Source organism: Python bivittatus, unplaced genomic scaffold (genome assembly GCF_059951505.1).
Source record: "Python bivittatus isolate LINGU-HERP-01145 unplaced genomic scaffold, Pbiv_v1 ctg000220_np1212, whole genome shotgun sequence".
NCBI lineage: Eukaryota > Metazoa > Chordata > Lepidosauria > Squamata > Pythonidae > Python > Python bivittatus.
In genome coordinates this window covers 9,166,841-9,186,750 of record NW_028277048.1, presented here as the reverse complement: position 1 = coordinate 9,186,750, position 19,910 = coordinate 9,166,841, and the positions used below count along the sequence as shown (strand labels likewise).

General features: G+C 40.1%; 1 protein-coding gene across 4 annotated transcripts in view; it reads left to right on the top strand.

Annotated features, from left to right (window-relative positions):
* OTUD5 (OTU deubiquitinase 5) overlaps positions 1 to 19,910 on the top strand; it is a 59,495-nt gene that overhangs the window by 6,624 nt on the left and 32,961 nt on the right. For 3 of the 4 annotated variants that reach the window (XM_088137827.1, XM_088137828.1, XM_007422221.3), the window contains exon 2: positions 3,234 to 3,327. In XM_088137827.1, the coding sequence (XP_087993953.1) occupies positions 3,234 to 3,327 (94 nt within the window). The remainder of the gene's footprint in view (positions 1 to 3,233; positions 3,328 to 19,910) is intronic. The other variant, XM_007422220.3, reaches the window with a different exon arrangement.

The window sequence follows — 19,910 nt, the reverse complement described above, 5'->3', positions numbered from 1 at the left end:
CTGGGAGTTAAAGTCGTCATATATGTGATATACTCAGGTTGCAGAAGGATCCCATATCTTACAATAATTATGGTGTGTTTTCTTTTTAAGTTTATATTCTCTGCATCCTAATGTGCCAGATCTCCTAGAAAAGTTTCAAATGAACTGATCAACATAAGGGTCATTGTGTTCCTGCCTTAGCCAGTGAAAATTACGAGTTCTCTTAAAGCCTGTTAAGTCTAAACATCATTGATCACATTGTGTTGTTACCTGGTAATAGTAGAATTCATTAGAAATCTTCATGCATACAAGCCTAAGGAATCTTCACAGGATAATGAGAAACAGATTCAGGGGTTTTTTCCCTTCATTTTTCCTTTCAGTGATAAAGGCTGCTAAATTGGCAGGAGAGGCATACGGTATATAATCCAGCTGCATTTTTTTAGTATCTAACTCCCTTTCCCTCTTCTTCTGTAAGATAAGCATGACACTTATAAAATGGGCTCTGCCAATTTGTCACAGCTCTAAGTTCATTTTGCACATGGCTCTGTCACTCCCTTCTTTGAGGTGAGGCTGGACAACTCCCATCTTCAGTCAGTCAGCACTGTCATTTTGCCATGCTGGTTGGTAAGGGGATGGAGTCACACAAACATTTGGAGGACACTAGTTGGGGAAGCCTGCTCTGTATTCTCTTTGCTAAATATTAATGGATGATGCGAGAATGCCTGTTTGAAAAGCAGCCAAAGCAGGAAGGATCCCACCAAATATATAGCATTCCACCAGCAGTATTTCTCTCTGGGTATATATTCCTGTTTCTGCCACACATTTGTCCATGGAGCACAGTTGGAGTAGGCCTAGACTTCTAGTAACAGAACAAAATAGGAATTTGAACATTTTTGGTTTCAATCTAGCTTCAGGTATGAAGCTTCTAAGTGACCACTAAGATACTGTTTTGTACTTCCAGTCTTCCTTTTTAATACAGGATTGATTGATTATTAGTCTGCTTTATGCCCTCCTCGTAATTCTTGTAGCAAAAAACACTCTGCTGGACTAGAGATTACTTTTTGGTTTTCAGAAAATTGCTGCATGACTGAAGTTGAATAATCTATACTCTGTAATACAGCTCCCAGAACTAAAGGGAAAAGGAACATCAGTAGAGGTTTCCAGAGGAACCATAACCTAGTCTTCTTTACGTCCCTAGTCTAGTGCCCTGACTCTGCAAATATGTAGTTCTCTTTCCCTCATCTGTTCAAACTGAATATAGAATTAAAGTACTGGGGATGGTAGGGAGTGGTGAAAGGGTAGAATTGCTAACAAAGGGAATAGAAAATCTTTGACTACTTTAAAATCTAGCTCTCTCTGTTGCCAGTAGATGGCAGTGAAACTACTTGAGCCAAAGACAAAAGGATCAATAAATTTGAAGTAGTATTCTTTTGAATTACTGTTAATAAATATCTTTTTTAATTGATTATGTGCCATCATGTTGGTGTCAACTTTTAATGACTAAAGTAATTTAATAGATTACTGGAAGACTGTATGCAGTGGGTCATTAAGTAATAATCTCTTGAGCAAAATGAAGATGTACCTATTCAGTACAAGTAGGTCTCGATTAGTGCGGTTAATGAATTCCACGAAATGGTCACAGTATTCAAATTTGCACTATTCAAAGTGATATTTCTCTGGAAAATAGGGTAATTGGTTCCCGCTTGACAGAAATAGGCAATTAAAATTTTTAAACATAAATTTGTACATGTTCATTAATGAAATACCGTATAACAGTAAAAGAGCATAAACCCATATCCAGAGGTTACCTGCTATCTTCTGTATTCTGCAGTTAGTCTCACACTAACAGAATTTTGGCTTGTGTTAAACGTGACCTGGAATCAATTAATAATTTGCACTAAATCGAATATCACACACTATTCAAACTCGCGCTAATGGCAGCCTACCTGTTTTCTTGAAGCGATTGTTATGCAAAATTCTAGAATTTACTTCATAAGTGACTGAATGTGTTTATCCACAAGATGTAAGTTAATACCTGGGAGAGAAGGAAGGATTAGTTAATTCTGCAGTTTTTAACAGAACCTGGTATGTTGGAGAAAATTTAGAATGTGAAGAGGGTGTTTTTATTTTTTTCCTTTGAAAAAAGCAAATTTCTAATCCTCATCATTCAAACTGCAGAATTGGATATATTGGCTACATGGGTTTGAGAATGCAAAAAACAGAATTGTACAGCAAGGCATGACATTAAGTGCTGCTCTTAAAGCTCTGGGTATTTGCAAAAAATACAGGTGTTGTATCAAAATGAGCTTGTAATCATGAAGCCTCTGGAGAGAGACCTTGTGCTGTATGAATTCCTTAGGTGTTAACTATCTGCTTCATTACCTGTAGCATTCATTCCCTGTGCAAAAAATCATGGAAGTTGAAGAGTTTTGATTGACTTATGAATATGGGAAGTGTGCTTACTGGGTACAATTGAGGAGTTGGGATTGACCTATAGTCTTAAATGGCTTGGGATCAATAAAGGGATTACTTCTATTATAAACCTGACAATTTTTCAAGATTTGTAGGAAGGCCCTTTTGAAGAATCCCACACTGTCAACAATCCACCTTTCTGGCACATAGGACACAGCCTTTTCCTCTGTTGCTTCCCTAAGGGAGCATTCCCTCAGGAGCGCTTGGCCCCTACTGTCTTGGCATTTTAAAAAACCCCTAAAGACATCTCTCATCAGGCTTTTAATTAATTGAATGCAATATAAATGTTGTTAATTTTAATGTTTTTATATTCTGTTTTGATTTTAAAATTTTGTTGGCTGCCTTACCTACTTAACAGAGTAAAAAGGTAGATAGATAGATAGATAGATAGATAGATAGATAGATAGATAGATAGATAGATAGATTATATATTGTATCAGATATATAAATAAAATTGTGCACAGTCCCATTAGTGCCAGTGCTATACAGTACTATTCCCTGATTACAACATCATTTGGAATTAACTGGGGGCATCTTTTATTGATCAACTCAGTGCTCTAATGATCACTGCTTGGCGTGGATCAGCCTCTAGTGGGCAGCAGAGTTACATACTGTACTGCATGTAGAAAATCTTTCTTCTCCACTGTGGCTTTTCCACCTGGTCCCTATTTTTATAAAGAGTCATGGGTAGAACAGGAGAGAAAGTTGGTTATGTTGCCCTCCCTCATTTGTGGGATGGGGATGCTGTCTAACTTGCTGACATCTGCCCCTCCTGTCACCAGCAGGAACACAGGTTCGAGAAGGCGCTGAGAGAGAAGAAAGGGTTCATCATAAAACAGATGAAGGAAGATGGGGCCTGCTTGTTCCGGGCTGTGGGTAAGTTCTGCCTGCTGATGGGATCTACCTTAGAGAGATTGGACAGCAGGCAGCACTCAAGCTGAAATGAATCTCTGCCCTCAGTTCTCCAAGTCATGTATATGCTCAAATCAAATATTTCCACCATGTTAGGTATAGTATTTCAGATCCAGTGTTAGACTTCAGTATTGTAGATTTGATCATTAACATGGTGACTCTCATTTAACACTTGACAACTGGCATTAGGCAGCAGGGGTTCAAAAATCCTAATGTCCAGTAGCTATTGCAAATGGGATCTGATTACTGGCATATTGGAAGTAGGGTGATCATCCTGCTTTTTGTCTGCCCTGTTGCTGCCACAGTTTCACTTTTAACCTTGTTGATTCCTTTTCATTTTGGTCCCTAATACAGCTTAGTTCATTTGGCAGTCAGACTGAGGTGAAGGTAACTTTTTAACCTGAGCCAGAGATCTAGTTGTGGGATGGGATGGAGTCAGCCACTTGGGCAGATTCAAACTTCCAGTTTTTTCTCTGAACTAGAAATGTTAGTAGCTTTTAATTTTTGCTGAGGAAAAAGAAATCCATGTATACTTGATTATTTTTTAGCTGAAAACTGTTTTGGTATTTAATAACTGCTGTTGGATTTCTGATTGATGTCTCTGGAAGAATTTGTTGCCATGTATATACTAGCAATGGAAAACTTCTGGGTCACTAGGTCTCATCTTATCCATAAAGCAGAGAACCCCTTCAGTTCATTACTCTTGGGAATGCCTCCTGGTTGACTGCCTTTTTTCATCAGGAAGTAGGAATATTGGCAAAGCAGAGTTGTTGCTTGAAGACACTAAGGCCTCGGAGAGTATTCTGTTCCACTCACTGGTGGGTAGCCTATGAGACTGTATGTGCCCCTGAAGACAAATCTTTGGTGCCCCCCTGGGCAATCCTGAAAAGGGTGTGGTGAAAAGTTCTGGCCATGTTTGAAAGTTTAAGGAGCAAATGAATGTCTGATGCCTTGATCCACCATCTTGGTATTTGTATTCCTTCAAGCAAGATTGATATGCAAAGGGGAGAAATTGACTTGCTGAAAGATTTTCACATAGTGCAACAATGAGATATTATAATGTTTATGAAATACAAGACTGAATTTATCATGGTTAACAGTAGTCCCAATGAATTATGAGCCGTTTTACTCTTTATCATCAAAAACTTTTTTCATAGGCAAGCAAGTTCTAAGACATAACTGAAATCTACTGTAATAAGATCTTTTTCTGTCCATCCAACTTAGTTGATCTTATATTTCTTCTGCAATGTCTTGTCACTATCCCAAACTTGTCCAAAATTTAACATCTTAGTTTTCCTCCCAAGCTGTCCTCTCACTGAATCCTTTTTTAAAAATTTATTGGGGTTACCATTTACTTGGTTGGCTAGAGAAGAATTCTTAACTTTGAAATTCTACTCTCACTTGTTCACAATCATAAAAGTTTTCCTTGGACAGGATAATGAAGATCAAGTTCATTTTCATCTGCTTGGTAGAAACCCTGGTTAATTTTATTGAATCTTGCAACTGTCAAATTTATATTGCTCCTGCCCAAATCATTCTATACTTTTGTCGTTCTTATAATGCAGTGCCTCTTTGTAAATCCCTAAACTGGTCTTCTGTGTTTCATGTCCAGCATATATTCCTTCATCGTCTGTGACTTTCCTCTGTATCCTTATCTGCAATATACCTTTGTCCCCTTTGAGATAGGGAACTTTTAGTCTATAACCTGGATGTACCCAGTAGGACTTCCTCTTTCAGCTCCAGTTCACTATATCCTCTGTATTGCAATGACACTTTAAAACATTGCAGCTTTTCAAATGTGCATGTGATTTATTTGGGGGGAGGCATGATGATACCTGGGTAAGGAAGAGCCCTTCATGTGTTATGACATTTCCTTTCCTGCAGTGCAGCTGTTCCAAATGGATACCTTCTTAAGCCTAAATGTTGAGTAGTGAAGCAAAGTTTAGCTGGGGAGGAAAGGGGACAGAGAGCAGGAGAAAGAAAATATGATTGTAAGATAACTCCATTTATACCTACTGATGATATGTGGTTTTGAGTATATTTCCTGCAGAAAAATGCTGTGCTCTGGCTGGGAAAGATTTCTCATCTCTAATTTACCTCTACTTCTATTGGGTCATTTATTTATTTGTTTATGGAATGTTATCTAAGTACATGGAACCCTACAAAGATCATATATGTATGATAGTATTCTTCTCCAAAGGATTGTGGAAATTTGATAGGAAAACAAGAATGAAGAGTGCTTGGGGGAAAAAAGGTATGAATAAGACTGGGAAGAATATGTGTTGTTTTCAGTTGCATGTGCTTTTGCTTAGTTACAATAAAGTACAGGTAATCCTTGCTTAACAACAGTAATTGAGATCAGCAACTCCATCGCTAAGTGACACAGTTGTAAAGTGCGACATCACGTGATCTTACGATGGCAGCTGAAGCAGTTCTGGTTGCTTTCATTAAGCAAATTCTGCACAGTCGTTAGGTGCAGTGTCATGTGATCACCATTTGCAACCTTCTGCTGGCTTTCCCGTTGATTTTGCTTGTCGGAAGCCGGCAGTGAAGGTCGCAAATGGTGATCACATGACCTTGGGGATGCTGCAACAGCCCAACTGTGAGGACCAGTTGTAAGTCTCCTCGTTCAGTGCTATCATAACTTTAAACGTCATTCAAAGTTCAAATGGTTGTTAAACAAGGGACCTGTATTAGCTAGGACTAAGAAATGATCCAGACCCTTCCCAATATAATGAGATTGAGGAGGTTCTTAACCTATTTCCTTTATCACATGGCAGCCAGTGGTGTTTCAGTACCGGGAGACCTTTGGACAAGAGAATAGTAGAGATGAGTAAGTGAATGTACTGTTGGAACGGAAGAGCTGAGAGAAAATCAAGAGAGTTTTAAAAGTGAGGAAAAGAACTTTGTGCAAGATTAGGGACTGGACAAGAAGTCAGTGAAAAGTTTAAGGAAGGACATAGGATCAGAATGATGAGAGTGATAACTGCCTTCAACAGCTGAGTATTGGGTGGATATGATGGTGATACAATAAAAAGCTACAAAAAAGATTAGAATTCGTAAGGCAAAAGGTGTCCAGGTATGGACAAAATATTTTGCTGGATGGAGAAGAAGAGGCTCACCATATTTTTATAATGTTGTAAGGCATATAAGTGGAGTGTCAAAGGGAAAAACATCACTTTGTGCTTGATAATAGGGTAGATGCAGACATGAATGCAGGTAGTCCTTGCTTAACAATCACAATTGGGACCGGAATTTCCATCGCTAAGCAATGGAAGTCATAAAGGAAGATGTCACGTGACCACTTCACTTAGCGACCACAATCCTGGCACTCCCTGTTGCCATCATTAACTGAAAACCATGGGTGGCTATGCGGAGGGAGTCCCAAGTAAGGAGCAGGGGGGTGCTGCAGGGGGGTGGGCAAGGCCCGGCGCAGACCATGCGTAAGTTGGAGGGGTGCCACAGTGCGGCCCAGCCCAGCAGCCCAGCACAAAGCTGTTGGGCCCTGGGAAACCTCAGCTACCCCAGTCCAACCACACTTACGACTGCAGGGGTGCTGCAACTCACCCTGCCTGCCTATCTTCCCCCCTCCCCATCTATGCCCTTTTGGCTGCCCTACACAGTGGTGCTCGGCCCCCAGGCCTCTACTTCAGCCCAGCGCCACTGCTGAGAAATGCTGTCTCAAGCCCCACACTGCAGCCAGCCACCGCAACACCACTGTGCAAAGCTGAAACTCATCTAATACCAGTGATCCAGTCAGCATTTAATCAGCTGTTTACAATATAAGACATTTTTGAAATGGTTCCTGAAACCACATTCTTGGAATTCATATGTGCCTCTAAATTTTTGTAGAAGTCTGAAATCTGAAACTCCCATTCAACAGGTTACTTTTGAGTGAGAAAGTGCCCCTTTCTGTTTCTCTTTTCTTCCCCATAGCTGAACTATATTTACTAGAAAAGTTAGTGACCTGGTCGCTTTTACAAGAAATGCACACTAGAAATTTCCTGCTAGGTAGCGGTAATGAGAATACTGACCACTTTGTTACTCATGCATTGAGTTTTCTGAGTAAAACCTCATTTGTACTTTAAAAGGGTTGGGTCTGTGTAGAACACCATATGTAACCTAGTGTTGGATAAGACTCTTCCCTCCTTTTCATATACTGCATAATCAGTGATAATTTTAAATATGATACATTAATACAGCAGGTAACATAGGTAGCAGTGAAATTTGAATGGGGTATCATTTGGACAAAGCCAAAAAAGAAGTTCATGTGAGAATAAGTGGATTCAGTACTGCAATAAGAGGTCTGGATTCAAACTGCAACATAGTCATGCAGTTGTCATGAATCTGGACAAACTTATCAGTTAGACTCTATTGTTCCATCAGTAAATAGATTCAATTTAGTTGCTGTTATTACCATTGGCTGCATTCATCAGTGAACAGACAGTAAGCTACTAAATGTCACCTGTTTGCTGTCACTTTGCTCTTCTTTGTATTACATGTATGGATATTCAAAGAGGGAAATGTATAACTTGTCTGAATTTGGAATGATAGCTAAATACATTCAGAGGAGTAGTGCTTCATTTGTCAACAATTACTATTTAAGCCCAATGATCCTTGCTTGTTTCAGCATGGTAAATTTTGAAAGTTCACATGCAAGCTACACCTGAACTCAGGATTCTTCCTCCAGAATTCGAGATTAGCCCTTTACAGTTTTTTTTTTAATCCGTTCAGTCATGTCCGATTCTCAGAGACTGCCTGGACAAGTCCCTGCAGTTTTCTTGGCAAAGTTTTTCAGAAGTGGTTTGCCCTTACCTCCTTCCTAGGGCTGAGAGAAAGTGACTGGCTCAAGGTGACCCAGCTGGCTTTGTGCCTAGGTAGGACTAGAGCTCACAGTCTCCCAGTTTCTAGCCTAGTGCCTTAACCACTACTGTACACCAAACTGGCTCAATTAATTACTTATAATTAATCAATTAATTAATATCTTAATTAAAGTTAGTGCTCTCCAAATGTATTGTGACTGCAATTTGTGGAACTCCTATGCCCATGCTAGCTGGGAATTGCAATAACATCACATCTGGAGTACAGCAGCTTGGGGAAGACTGCTCCAGATGATTCATACAAGTAAGCCAAGTTACTTTTTGTTGCAGTCTAAAGAATCAAGGGCAATATGTGAGGACCTGCTACAACAGAAGTGGTGCGAACTAAGCTGGCCCTTACCATTATTATTCTTGCCTGGCTGGAATTGGATAACACTTCTAGGTATCAAGAACCTATAGAATTTGAACCTCCCTTCCACATGGGTATATACCTTTAAATACTATGCTCGCACCACTGATGCACAAAGTATCTCTCTTGCTGTTGTGGAGTCTAAAGAGAGCTAATATCATTATTAATGGAGACCTTTTAAATCTTTGATGCAAGCTAGAGTTGTTAAAATATCAGTTACAATCTAGCATCATAATTTGGGAGATGGGTTTGGAAAGCTTGTAAAAAAGTTGTATCCAAAAGTGCTGAATAGGTGCTTCCTCCAGAGAACTCACTGGCCAGTAAGAATATCCTGTTTCATATTGAAGAATTTATAGATGTGCCATTTCCTTCCCTTTTTATTTTTGAAATGGTAGCAAATAGCTTTATGTGCTGCTTTTTGTTTCTGAATGTCTTCCTGCCTTTCAAGTGATCTCCTAACTCCTCCGCAGAAGTGGCTTTGTCCTACTTCTGTACCATGGGGTGGCTGCTTCTTTCTGTCAGGAAACCATGAAGCAGCAATAAATCTCCGCCGTGGGACCCAGAGAGCTACATGTCTGCTTTTCAAGCCCTTCCACATTCCACATTAAAACATGCAAAATTTAGTGCATGTCGGACAGCCGACTATACTGTGTTGCAGGTTGGAGTGCTACTTTCCAAGCATTCCTTTCTGTTCCCTATACAAACTTATTAGTTTTCCCTTTTAAATACCTTAAACAAGATCACTCTGTGCTCGTCTTTTTGATGACTGTTCTCCTCCAGTTTGGATTTTGTTTAAATACTGGGTTTCTGGGAGGGTTGACATACTCGTATTCAACAATTGAGCTAATTTGATTCAACAGTTAAAATTTTGGATTTGATAACTCATTTTTTTCCCTTGGAGATATCTTAAAGTAGCTTCTTGTATGAACCTATTGTTGGTCCCTTCATCTTGCTTAGATGCTTAATTTCATTATCCCTCCTATCATCTACTTGGCATTTTTTGCTTTTCAATCTATCAAATTCTGTGTAAGGTTTTTTCCTAGCCCTTGAAATCACAGCATTACTCAGTTACCTTTCTTCTGTGTGGGTAGTGTATGAGCATAAGGCTTAAACTGAAAGTAGAAGCAATGAATCTGCAGTTAATTGCTGTGTGTGTTGCTTTTTCATAATACCTGTGAGATTCATGCACTTGGGTTATATGCCGGCCCAGAGTCTAGTTTGGAAGCTTCCAGAGCTGTGGAATTGTTTGGTATCCCAGTGTGGCTATGCACAGTTCCTGCTGAACCCTTTCAGTTTGTTTTTCATCATTGAGTATTAACATTCATTCTTGAGCTGATTGTCCTTCTGCCTTATCAACATTTTTTTTGTTGTTGTTTTCTTTAATATTCCGTCATCGTCAATATTTCTTAGAGTTGTTTGTCAGGACATCTTATCCTCTCATCATGACATAAGGCCCAACAGGCCCTATATCTGAAGAACTAATACTTTCAGGCTTTGGCTCAGATTGGAACTAATTATCTCTTTTGCCTTAGTGAAGGTCATGCAGTCTAGCAAACTGTCTTGTTTTTGTTTGTGAGGCACTCTCAGAATATCAGCTTTAAGAGTGGCACACACCAAAGCTATTGTAGCCACATTTCTTCTAAGCATTTTAGTATATCCTCAGAATTGTATGGCAGCTTCCTCACCTCCTCAGATACCTGCCATACTATTATTGGCATTGAGGAAATTGCTCATTAATGGTTCAGAACCTTCAAAGAGGCCTGCCCTGCCCAAATCCAACCACAGCAAAAAGTAAAAAAGGAATACAGGTCTGTTGACTCCCTGATCCCAGCTTCAGCAGACTTGAATCCCTCTTCACAGTGATCTTCTACAACCTGGCTGCTTGTAATCCAACTGTTGATAAACTTTCCAATTTGTATTACTGAGTATTCATCAGCTTCTCTGCCAGCATGGGATTCAATCTCAGAAGAGGGATTTGGGACAGATCTCCCTTGACTGGTACTCTACTGGACTATATATTAATATAATATAGATAGATATAATAATCTATCAGGATAAATGCAAGCAAGAATCTTCTTAAGCTGTCTTGAGGTCACCCACATTGTAGTTACTTCATGGCCACACTGCTTCCAAACAGCATCTCAGATTTCAGTTAATTACATGTGCTAGAGTGGATCATTGTTCCATTCAGAATCAGTCCTTTCACGGTCTTGATTAGTCAACCCATAATCCCTGGAAAAGCCTAAATACAGTGAGGCAGACAATTACACATTGGCCTTCCACTCCATATTCTTCTCATATTCAACCACCAAATCATGTCCATCTACTGAGGCTCCTCAGCATCAGAACAGAGTTTGAAAGCTACTAGGACTGTTACCTTATTTCATCCACTCTTGCTACCATCCATGGTCCCATTTGCATCTCAATCAAAGGCCATCATTTTTTTGAACAGAAAGAGTATATTATTCTGTTCCACAGTTCTTGCTAGAAGTTGGCATTGCCTGTGCTCATTGTTTGATTTTGATCATGTTGTTTCCACATATGGGTCATTTGGAGACTGTCTAGCTGACTTTCAGGTTATAACTGATGATCTTTGGATTTGGTCAGTTATTTTGCATGGCTTCCATGATGAGTTCCAGAGTAATCCCACATCAGATTGTCCTCTTGCTTCTCAGGCATCCTCAGGATTACCTCTGGAAGTTTCCCTTCTTCTACAAAGAGACAATTGAGAGTATTTTTCAAAGGGAATGTATTCTGGCTTTCCCCCCCCTAAATTTTACTGTTCCTAAAAAGAATGGGCTCAGACCCACATTGGATTTTTCCTGTCATAATTTTTTAGATGCTCTCATTTTATGATGATACAAAATGATATTGATTGCTTCCATTATTCTCCTCTTGCAGAAGGGGATGTGGCTCACGTTTATGGATTTGCAGGATGCATATTTTCACATATCTGTAATACCCTACCATCACTTCTTCCTTTATTTGACAAGAGATGGATGCATGTACCAATTTCATTTTTTTATCATCTGGATGGATTCTCCATGGCTCCAAGAAGTTTTTCTAAATGTAGAGCAATTTCACTGCATTTCTTCTTTTTCAACTGTTATTATGTAGATGATACAGGTAGTCCTCAGGTTAAAACCACTCATTCAGCAACTGTTCAGAGTTATAATGGCGCTGAATGAGGGGGGACTTATGACTGGTTCTCAAAGTTTTAGCCATCACAGCATCCCCACAGTTACATGATCCCGATTCAGGTACTTGGCAACTGGCTTGCAGTTATCACGGTTGCACCATCCTGCGGTCATGTGACTGCTGTTTGCAGTCTTTTATGCTGGCTTCCTATAAGCAAAATCTATGGGTAAGCCGGCAAGAGGTCCCAAGTCACTCCCACTCCTGCTGCTTTTTCTCCTGAGGAGCCCCTGTGCAGCATGGGGATGTCGTATTCCATAGTGCCCACCCGCACTCCCACACTGTAGTGCCCACCCATGGCACTTGCCTGCCTGCCCATAGCTCTCGACCACTGGCCTGTTTGCCTGGGACGCGGTTTCAGCACCCCTTCCCGCATCACGGTCACATGATTAATGACAGCATGATTAACATGGTCCTTGCTTAATGACAGCAGCAGGGACTGCTGGGATTGCCATTGCTAAGCAATGCAGTCACATGATGTCACGCTGTATGACTGCATCGCTTAGCGATGGAAATTCCAGTCCCATTTGCCATCGTGACTTGAGGACTACCTGTAGTCTCTTAGTTGCATTTCTATGTCAAGGTGTGTTACAACTTAACTCAAGTCCTCCTGCTTCTACAGCGCTTCACCTTCCTGGTCATCCGAGAAGTCTTTCCTTCTCCCTTTGGAAATAATTCACAGGGGCAGTGATTTATATTGTAGAAGAGCTATTTCTTTACTGTTGTTGCAACTTGATATGCTTCAGATGCTGATACAGAAGATCTCCTTCTGAAGAAGAATCAGAACCCATGTTCTGCAACAGCTGAGCGATATAGCAGCTGTGCCTCCAGTTGTTTGCTTCACCCATCTATGGATGCATTCCTTACAGGTGTGGTATCTCCATTCTGCTTCTCTAGGCATGGACATAAGACAGTCCTCTTCTCAGTTCTGCCCTGTGTCAAGGAATCCCTCTTCTGATGGTTGATTTCAGACAATCTCACTTAAGTTGTTTCATTTTTGCCCTTTTCTTCAATGCCATCCTCACCATTGCAGCATTAATGTATGGATAGGGAGTTTACTTCTAAGACAGGTGTTTGGTCCAGGTGAAACACATCAGCTCTTCCTCATAATTAGGAAGGTATATGAAGCCTTCCAAAGCTATTTTTGTGGCCACAAGTTATATCAGACAATTCTGTGGGACATGAAGAAACAACATTGCAAAAGATTGTCCCTGCTTTGCATTTTGCATTACAGATTTGACATTGGTGCATCCATTACTCCATCTTCATCCTGACAATTAATATGCCTAGAAGTAACAATATCCTTACTTCTTAGATCAGCCATTTCAAACAGCCATCTATAAATGGAAATGATGTCCCTCATTAAATCCTATTGAGGCAACCCCAGGGTCAATCTGTTTATTTCATTGGATATCAGAGAGTTTCTAACCTTTTACAGTACAGTTGGGATAGACCTCCACCCTCTCAGGAATGTATTCCTTTTTTGAAATAGACCTTTGTTTTATATGCTTCCATATCTTGGTGGCCTTGACAACTGCACTTTACCCAGCTCTCTCCTCCTTGGGAATACCTCTGCCTCCCAGCTGAATCATGCTCCTCTCTATCCATCAGAGACAAATTTTCCATCCAAAACTAATTTCCTTCTGCCTTAAAACCTGGGGGCTTCATTTGCACAGCCCCTCTGAGGCAAGGTAAAATAGATTATGCTTGCTTCTTGGAAGCCTTTCACAAGGGCTTCTTGTGCAACTAAATGAACATTCTTTGATACATTGTCCAGAAACAGGACTTAGATTCCCTGTGATGTCAGGATCATTACCTTTTGGGTTTTTTCTTTCATTTGAAATAGTGAGACTTGGTTCTTTCTTCAGTAAAGATATTTCTGTTGCCTGTTCTGCTTTTTTTTCCTTTGTCAGGAGGAATTTTTTTCTAATTTGCTAATTGTTTTGTTAAAGTTTAAGCTCATCTCTGTCCTTCACCTTCCCTGTTGCTTTTGGCCTGCAGCCTCTCTCTTATTCTTGCCAAGTTAAAATGTTGAACCCTTTGAAATCAACCTTCTTTGGAAGGTAGCTTTTTGGGTAGCTGTGATGTTGGTTCATCAAGTTGGAAATCTGTGGACTTTACAAAGAGATTTTCCCTTTGCCCAGATATTTCCTTCCAAAGTCAGCCTTTAAATATCTTTCATTTGAATCAAAACATATTGCCTACCATTTTTCCGTACTCCACAATGCCACTGGAAACATTGTTTAATTTTGGGGGGGATGTTCATAGGGTTCTGCTGTTTTGCTGGAGCTGTTGTTTACTCCTCACCTTCCAAGAGTTATTTAAAGGGAACAGCCTTTTTATACAGCATTTCTCCAAATATGTATTGGCAGCTATCAGGCTTTTTTACAAGCAGATTAAATTATTTTCTACTCTCCCAGTCTGCACTCCCTCCAGAACAGCAAGGGCATCAGCATCTTTCCTCCATTCATTACTGCAGTTATGCCAAGTGACCAAATAGCTCTATAGCTTGGATCTCTGCTTCCAGAGAGATGCAGACTTTGAGAGAGCCATCTTCTCTTCTGTTTCCTCATGATGACCATACCTTCTTCCAGGTAAAAAGCTTGCTCTTTACACACATGTGCGTCACAGCGATCACAATAAGGAAGAACCTTTTCTACTTGTAACTTTGAGTGGTCATCTGTGAATTCACACAGCCTGTCCTCTAATCCCACTTGGTCTCAGGTGCCTTCTGTGTTCCTTCAAATCCACTGTGTTGGTCTTAGGAACAGAAGGATTTTGGTGGGAGCCACATCTGGTCATGTAGTGTGAAGGTGGGGTGCAGAGCTCCTGCCCCAAAATTGTGTAGTCTCTAGAAGGTTCTCAACCTGGCACGGCCCATTACCCATCAGTGTGAATTCACAGAGGACCATTCAAAGAACATCAGTTATGGGTTAGTCACCAGTTCTTATAAACCATATTTTTTATTTGGGTCTAGTGGCCACAGAAGACATGAAAGTTTAAACTGCTTATACCAACACATCTACAGGTATACTTGTTAAACTACTTTTGAAAAATGGGGAAGGAATGAGGGAAATCATAATGCCCTAAAGAAAAAAAGTTGAGATCCTCCTGGAGCAAGGTAAGATAACTTACATTAGGCAGCTCTTTGGAATCTACACTTTCATCTCATTCTATGATGTACCTTTTTGTATTTTTGTTTTTAAATGAAATTAAGCTCACAGGTAGTAGTTCCAGTCTGTTGTCTGCAGGGGGCAGTGTAAGGCATTACCTTTACCAAACTTCAGCTGCTGCCCAAAGATAAAGCCTTCCAGGGAAGTCTCATATTAACACACCCTGCATTTACTGACTCAGCAGGCTGGAACTCTTGGAGAAAGCATGACTCTGCTTATTTTTTTTAGTGATGCTGCATTTTTGAGAGAAGTGGGCCTGGAACAAATGGCCAGAGGCCTTTGTTTTTAGTTATGCCGAGCTGCAAAAGTATAGGCATATGTGGAAGACGGAGCAGAAAGTATTACAAAAGACTATGATACTAGTATCTTTACAAAACAAAAAAGATACACCTCCATAATTTGGTGCAAACGGCCAGGAGTGTGAAGTAGAACTGGCAGAGAAGAATGTCTTCTCTTGCTTCAGTTCACTGACACTTTAGATGTCTATCTGAAATTCCTACATAGTGCTACCTGATTCTGTTAGGTTGCATACACAAAGTAGCACAGTACATATGCGGCAGTGAGATTGGCAATATCTCTTCCAGTCTACTTTCAAAGGCAGGAGGAACTGGGCTCCTTCATACCACCTCTGTGTTTCCCTGTGCAGCGGCTTCCCCTCTCCCCTGCTCTGAACGCATGACACACATCCATTTCTTACTCTGGCAGCAGAGCCCACATCAGGAGCTCCTTCCAGATGATGGGAATAAAGAAAAGGTCTGAGCACCGTTCTATTTAATATATCAAGAATAATTAGGCACTGATAGATCTATCTTCCTTGAATTTCTTACCATTTTAAAGCCATCTCCTGTATCAAGTGTTACTATTTTTCATAGAATTGCCATAAATTAATCATGAACAGAGTTATATGGTTTCTCTGCTTATTAGCATTCTTTCTACTGCAGTGGGTGACCAAGAATATGAATAACTTGGTGGATTAATTTCCTTTTACAGTGAAACCTTGTTTTAACTGACTAATTGGGGAGAGAATGCATCCATTATTCACAAGCAATTTATCTCGTGTAATTTCACATCATTATGTAAATGATGCAAATTTTTTTTAAAAAGCTTTCCTGGTAGGAGGTTGGGCACTTCAGGGAAGTGGGTGACACCTGATTGTAACTGGCCATAGAGATGGTGACAAGGAGAAGAAGGGATCAAGCAGTACCTGAAATCCATAGACAAAGGAACAACACCATCATTTGCACAATGATACCACTATGGAAATGAGGTAAATTACAGTGGTATTTGATTGGTTCTATGTGAAGTCCATTGCATGGAAGTCTGGTAAATCAGAGTTATACTCTATTCATTCTTCTCATCATTCATAATCTAGGATCCATTTAATGAAAAATAACTAAAGGAATGGCTGATATTATTTATTTAGTGCACAGTTCCAGCATCTAGCATCTATGTATTATGTTTTCTTAGAAAATAAAAATACCATAATTAGTACTAGAGGGTTGCCAAACATTTTGACTTCTAAATGGTTATTTCAGTGTTTCCAGGCTTAAAGCAAAACACATGTGTTCCAAAAGTATTGTTTCAAGATCAGGACAGAATATGACCTATTTGAATGAGTGAGTGTTAAGGTAATGGGAAACAACTGCAAATAGCCTCTTTCAAGTATTCTGAGCTGAAAAAAAAGTTTTCCCAAAGTTTTATGTCTAGGCTAGAACAAAACACTCAAACTATTTTGAGTTTTTTTTTTCCTGATGGAACATAGCCAACTCACAACATTTCAAATGGAGCTGTTTTGTTCTGAGCTCAAAACAAAATATATTTTCCAGCTTCTGTACATTTTCTAGGCAGGTTCTCAAACCATTCTTGACTAAGCTGAAATGCTTTTCAAGCTCAAAACTTGGCACCCTGATTCTGAAGCAACATGAGATGGGTCTTGCTTTGTAACAGGTAGTTACTGCCAGTCCTGCTTTATGCTAAAGAGATCTGTTTTTCTCCACTTTATCCTGATAGAAACCTCTGTTTCTACTCAAACCTGGTTTTAATGAACTCATTTGAGAATGACAAAATGGGACACCATTGCAACATAGTGCCTTGTTCAATCTGCTTAAATGCAATTTTTATTTCTGTTGCAACTCTCTTTGCTAATGTTCCCATCTGGCATTTGCTGATACATGCAGCTACCTTCCTGCATCTCTAGATGACTAAGACCCTGTGATGTCCAGCTTCCATTTCCAGCTAATGTGCCCAGGCAGAGACTCACTCTTAGCCCCCACTATGATTTTCCTTGCACTGTGTCCTTCTCAACATTCTTTGCTTACTTAAGGTCATTCTGTTCATTCTCTGTAATGTCAAATCCATATCTACATCAACAGTGTTACCCAGTTTAGTTCTACTTCCTTCCCAAGGCCACCAGTAAGTAACTGAGTCCCTAGAATAATCTTGGAGAAATTTCAGAAGCTCCTTCCTGCCTGCCTGCCTGCCTGCCTGCCTGCCTGCCTGCCTGCCTGCCTGCCTGCCGGCCTCCCTACCTACCTACCTACCTACCTACCTACGACTCTGGCTGGCTCGCAACGGTCAAAACAAGGAAATTACAATTAAAAAGAAAAAAAGGTAAAAGATGGCAAGAATGACAGACTGGATGGGAAAGAAGCAAGGGGTCTCACTCTCTCTTGTGAAAGACCAGGCAAAGAGCCAGGTCTTCAAGGTATTTTGAAACACCAGCAGGTTGGTGGTTAATAGGTTCTTGGGGGGAACCTTATTCCAGAGGGCAGGCCCTGCCACAGAGAAGTGAGCTTGTAGGGTCCTGATAGATAGCATTGTTTAATTGAAGGAGCATGCCAACCTTGCATGAATTGGCTGGGTAGATACTATGGGAGGCAAGCGGTGCCTCAAGTAACCAGGCCTATGCCATATATGGCTTTATAGGTAACAACCAGCATCTTGAATTGTATTTGGAAGCAAACTGGCAACTGGTGCAGCTCGCGAAGCAGAGGTGTTACATGGGCATACCACGCTGTTGCATTCTGAATCAGTTGAAGCTTCCAGATGGTCTTCAAGGGCAGCCTCATGTAGCGTGCATTGCAGTAGCCAAGCTGTGAAGTGACCAGGGCACATTACATGATCATTTACTCTCCAGTGTACAAATTTATATTTTCTCACCATCCTCAGGGTAAATGGAGCGCGGGGCGCTGCTTTCTTTGGACTGATAATACTGGCAATCGTGTGACTACATGGGGACAGCTAATGATTTCTCCTGTACTACCCACTTTAGAGCAGAAACTGGTGCTGCTGCTGATTTTCAGCAGTTCTAATCAGAGTAGATACTGTGATCAGAAAAAGTTTAAGGCTCACCTAGGTTGCCCATCTGAGTCTTAAAGTTGCCCAGGAAGACAGTTCCTGATGAAATATCGCAAATGTTGCAAGAGAATGCCTTGCAATATCATAAAAGAAAAATATACACAAGAAAAGGGAAATTTCTGATTCCATGGTGAATGAAGAGGGACAAAACAAGCAATAAGGGGTTTTTCCCAGAATTAGAGGCTGGAGCTGGCTGAATAAAATAGATTTGCCTTAAAGCAAAACAGTATTCACTGAATTTGAAGTAGCCACAGTTTTGCACTTTGACCTAAGTATTTTGTGCTTTCCAAAAAAAAAACTTAACTGGTATTGCAAAGGCAGCTATGGATCATTTATATAAACGTCCACAGTCAACATAGCTTATTTTTAACCAAGAAGTCTGTTAAAGTTTGGGGCACAGAGTTGCAACAAGAAAAGAGCAATAATATGGACTGAATTTTAACAAGCTAGTAAGATGCAAAATATTCTGGCTTCCTTCTGAGTGGACCTGTTTATCAAATTGCAGTAATGGTTAGGTTTTCTTTTTAACTATGTTGCAAAAACTGCTCAAATTAATAATGACAGGATCTTGGGGTTAATAACTTTAAAAAATATTGAATTTCTTGAGATCATTGGATGCTGCCCCCCATTCCAAGGATATATATTATTTTCACATGCAGCAAAATGTAACCATACAAAGTGTAAAGTGAATTTTGGAATGGGCCTCTACAACTTCAAGGTCCAAAATATTTTTTAAAAATAGGTTTTCAAGATTTGAAGAAATCGACATTGCTATGTGGATTGGCTTTCAAGAATGGCAGGTCTTTAATCAGCAAAGTTCTGATCCCTTCAGTCCACTTCCTCCTAAGTTCGATTCAAAGTAAGTAATCAAACCACCACCTTTCGCAACCAGTTAGTTGATCAGCATTGTACTAAGCACTGAAGGATTCCAAGAAGCCTCTGAGTCTATTATACTTACTGTCACCAGTTGATAAATGTTATCACTCTCTCTTGGTTAGCCGCTATTTCTTGTAGCCTGTTCTCTTGCCAAAACCACATTCTTAATTCTGGTAGTCCTAAACACGGTTACGCCTTTCCTTGACTTGCTGTCTTCCTTCAACTCTCATTCAATTCCTTTGGCAAAGCAGGTGTATAAGACTGATTTCAACACATCTCTGCAGAGCACCAGATCTTTAGCAAAAATATGTTTCCCCTCCTGCCAGCAGCCCACAGGGAAAAGAGGGGCATTGGGCCCCACCACAGAAAAAAAAAATCTCTGCTTCCACATTGAAGAGTAAGCAATGCATATTATAGGTATGCAAGAGTGTATGTTTCACAGAAAGTTAGATACAGTGATGCTACCTGAGAATATCTTTGAATTCTTTGCTAACCCTTGTTAATTGTCTCTTGTTTATTTATTGCATAGTAATAACCCCCTTCCTGAACTGAGCAGAAGCATTCTGCAACAGATAAAGGCAACTTTGCATGAAACTTACACTGGATTAATGCACCTGACTATGGAATTTATAGAGTAGGATTTATTTATTTATTTTATTTATATGTCAAATTTATATCACCGCTGAACCTCCCCCACAAGGAGGGACTCTGGGCGGT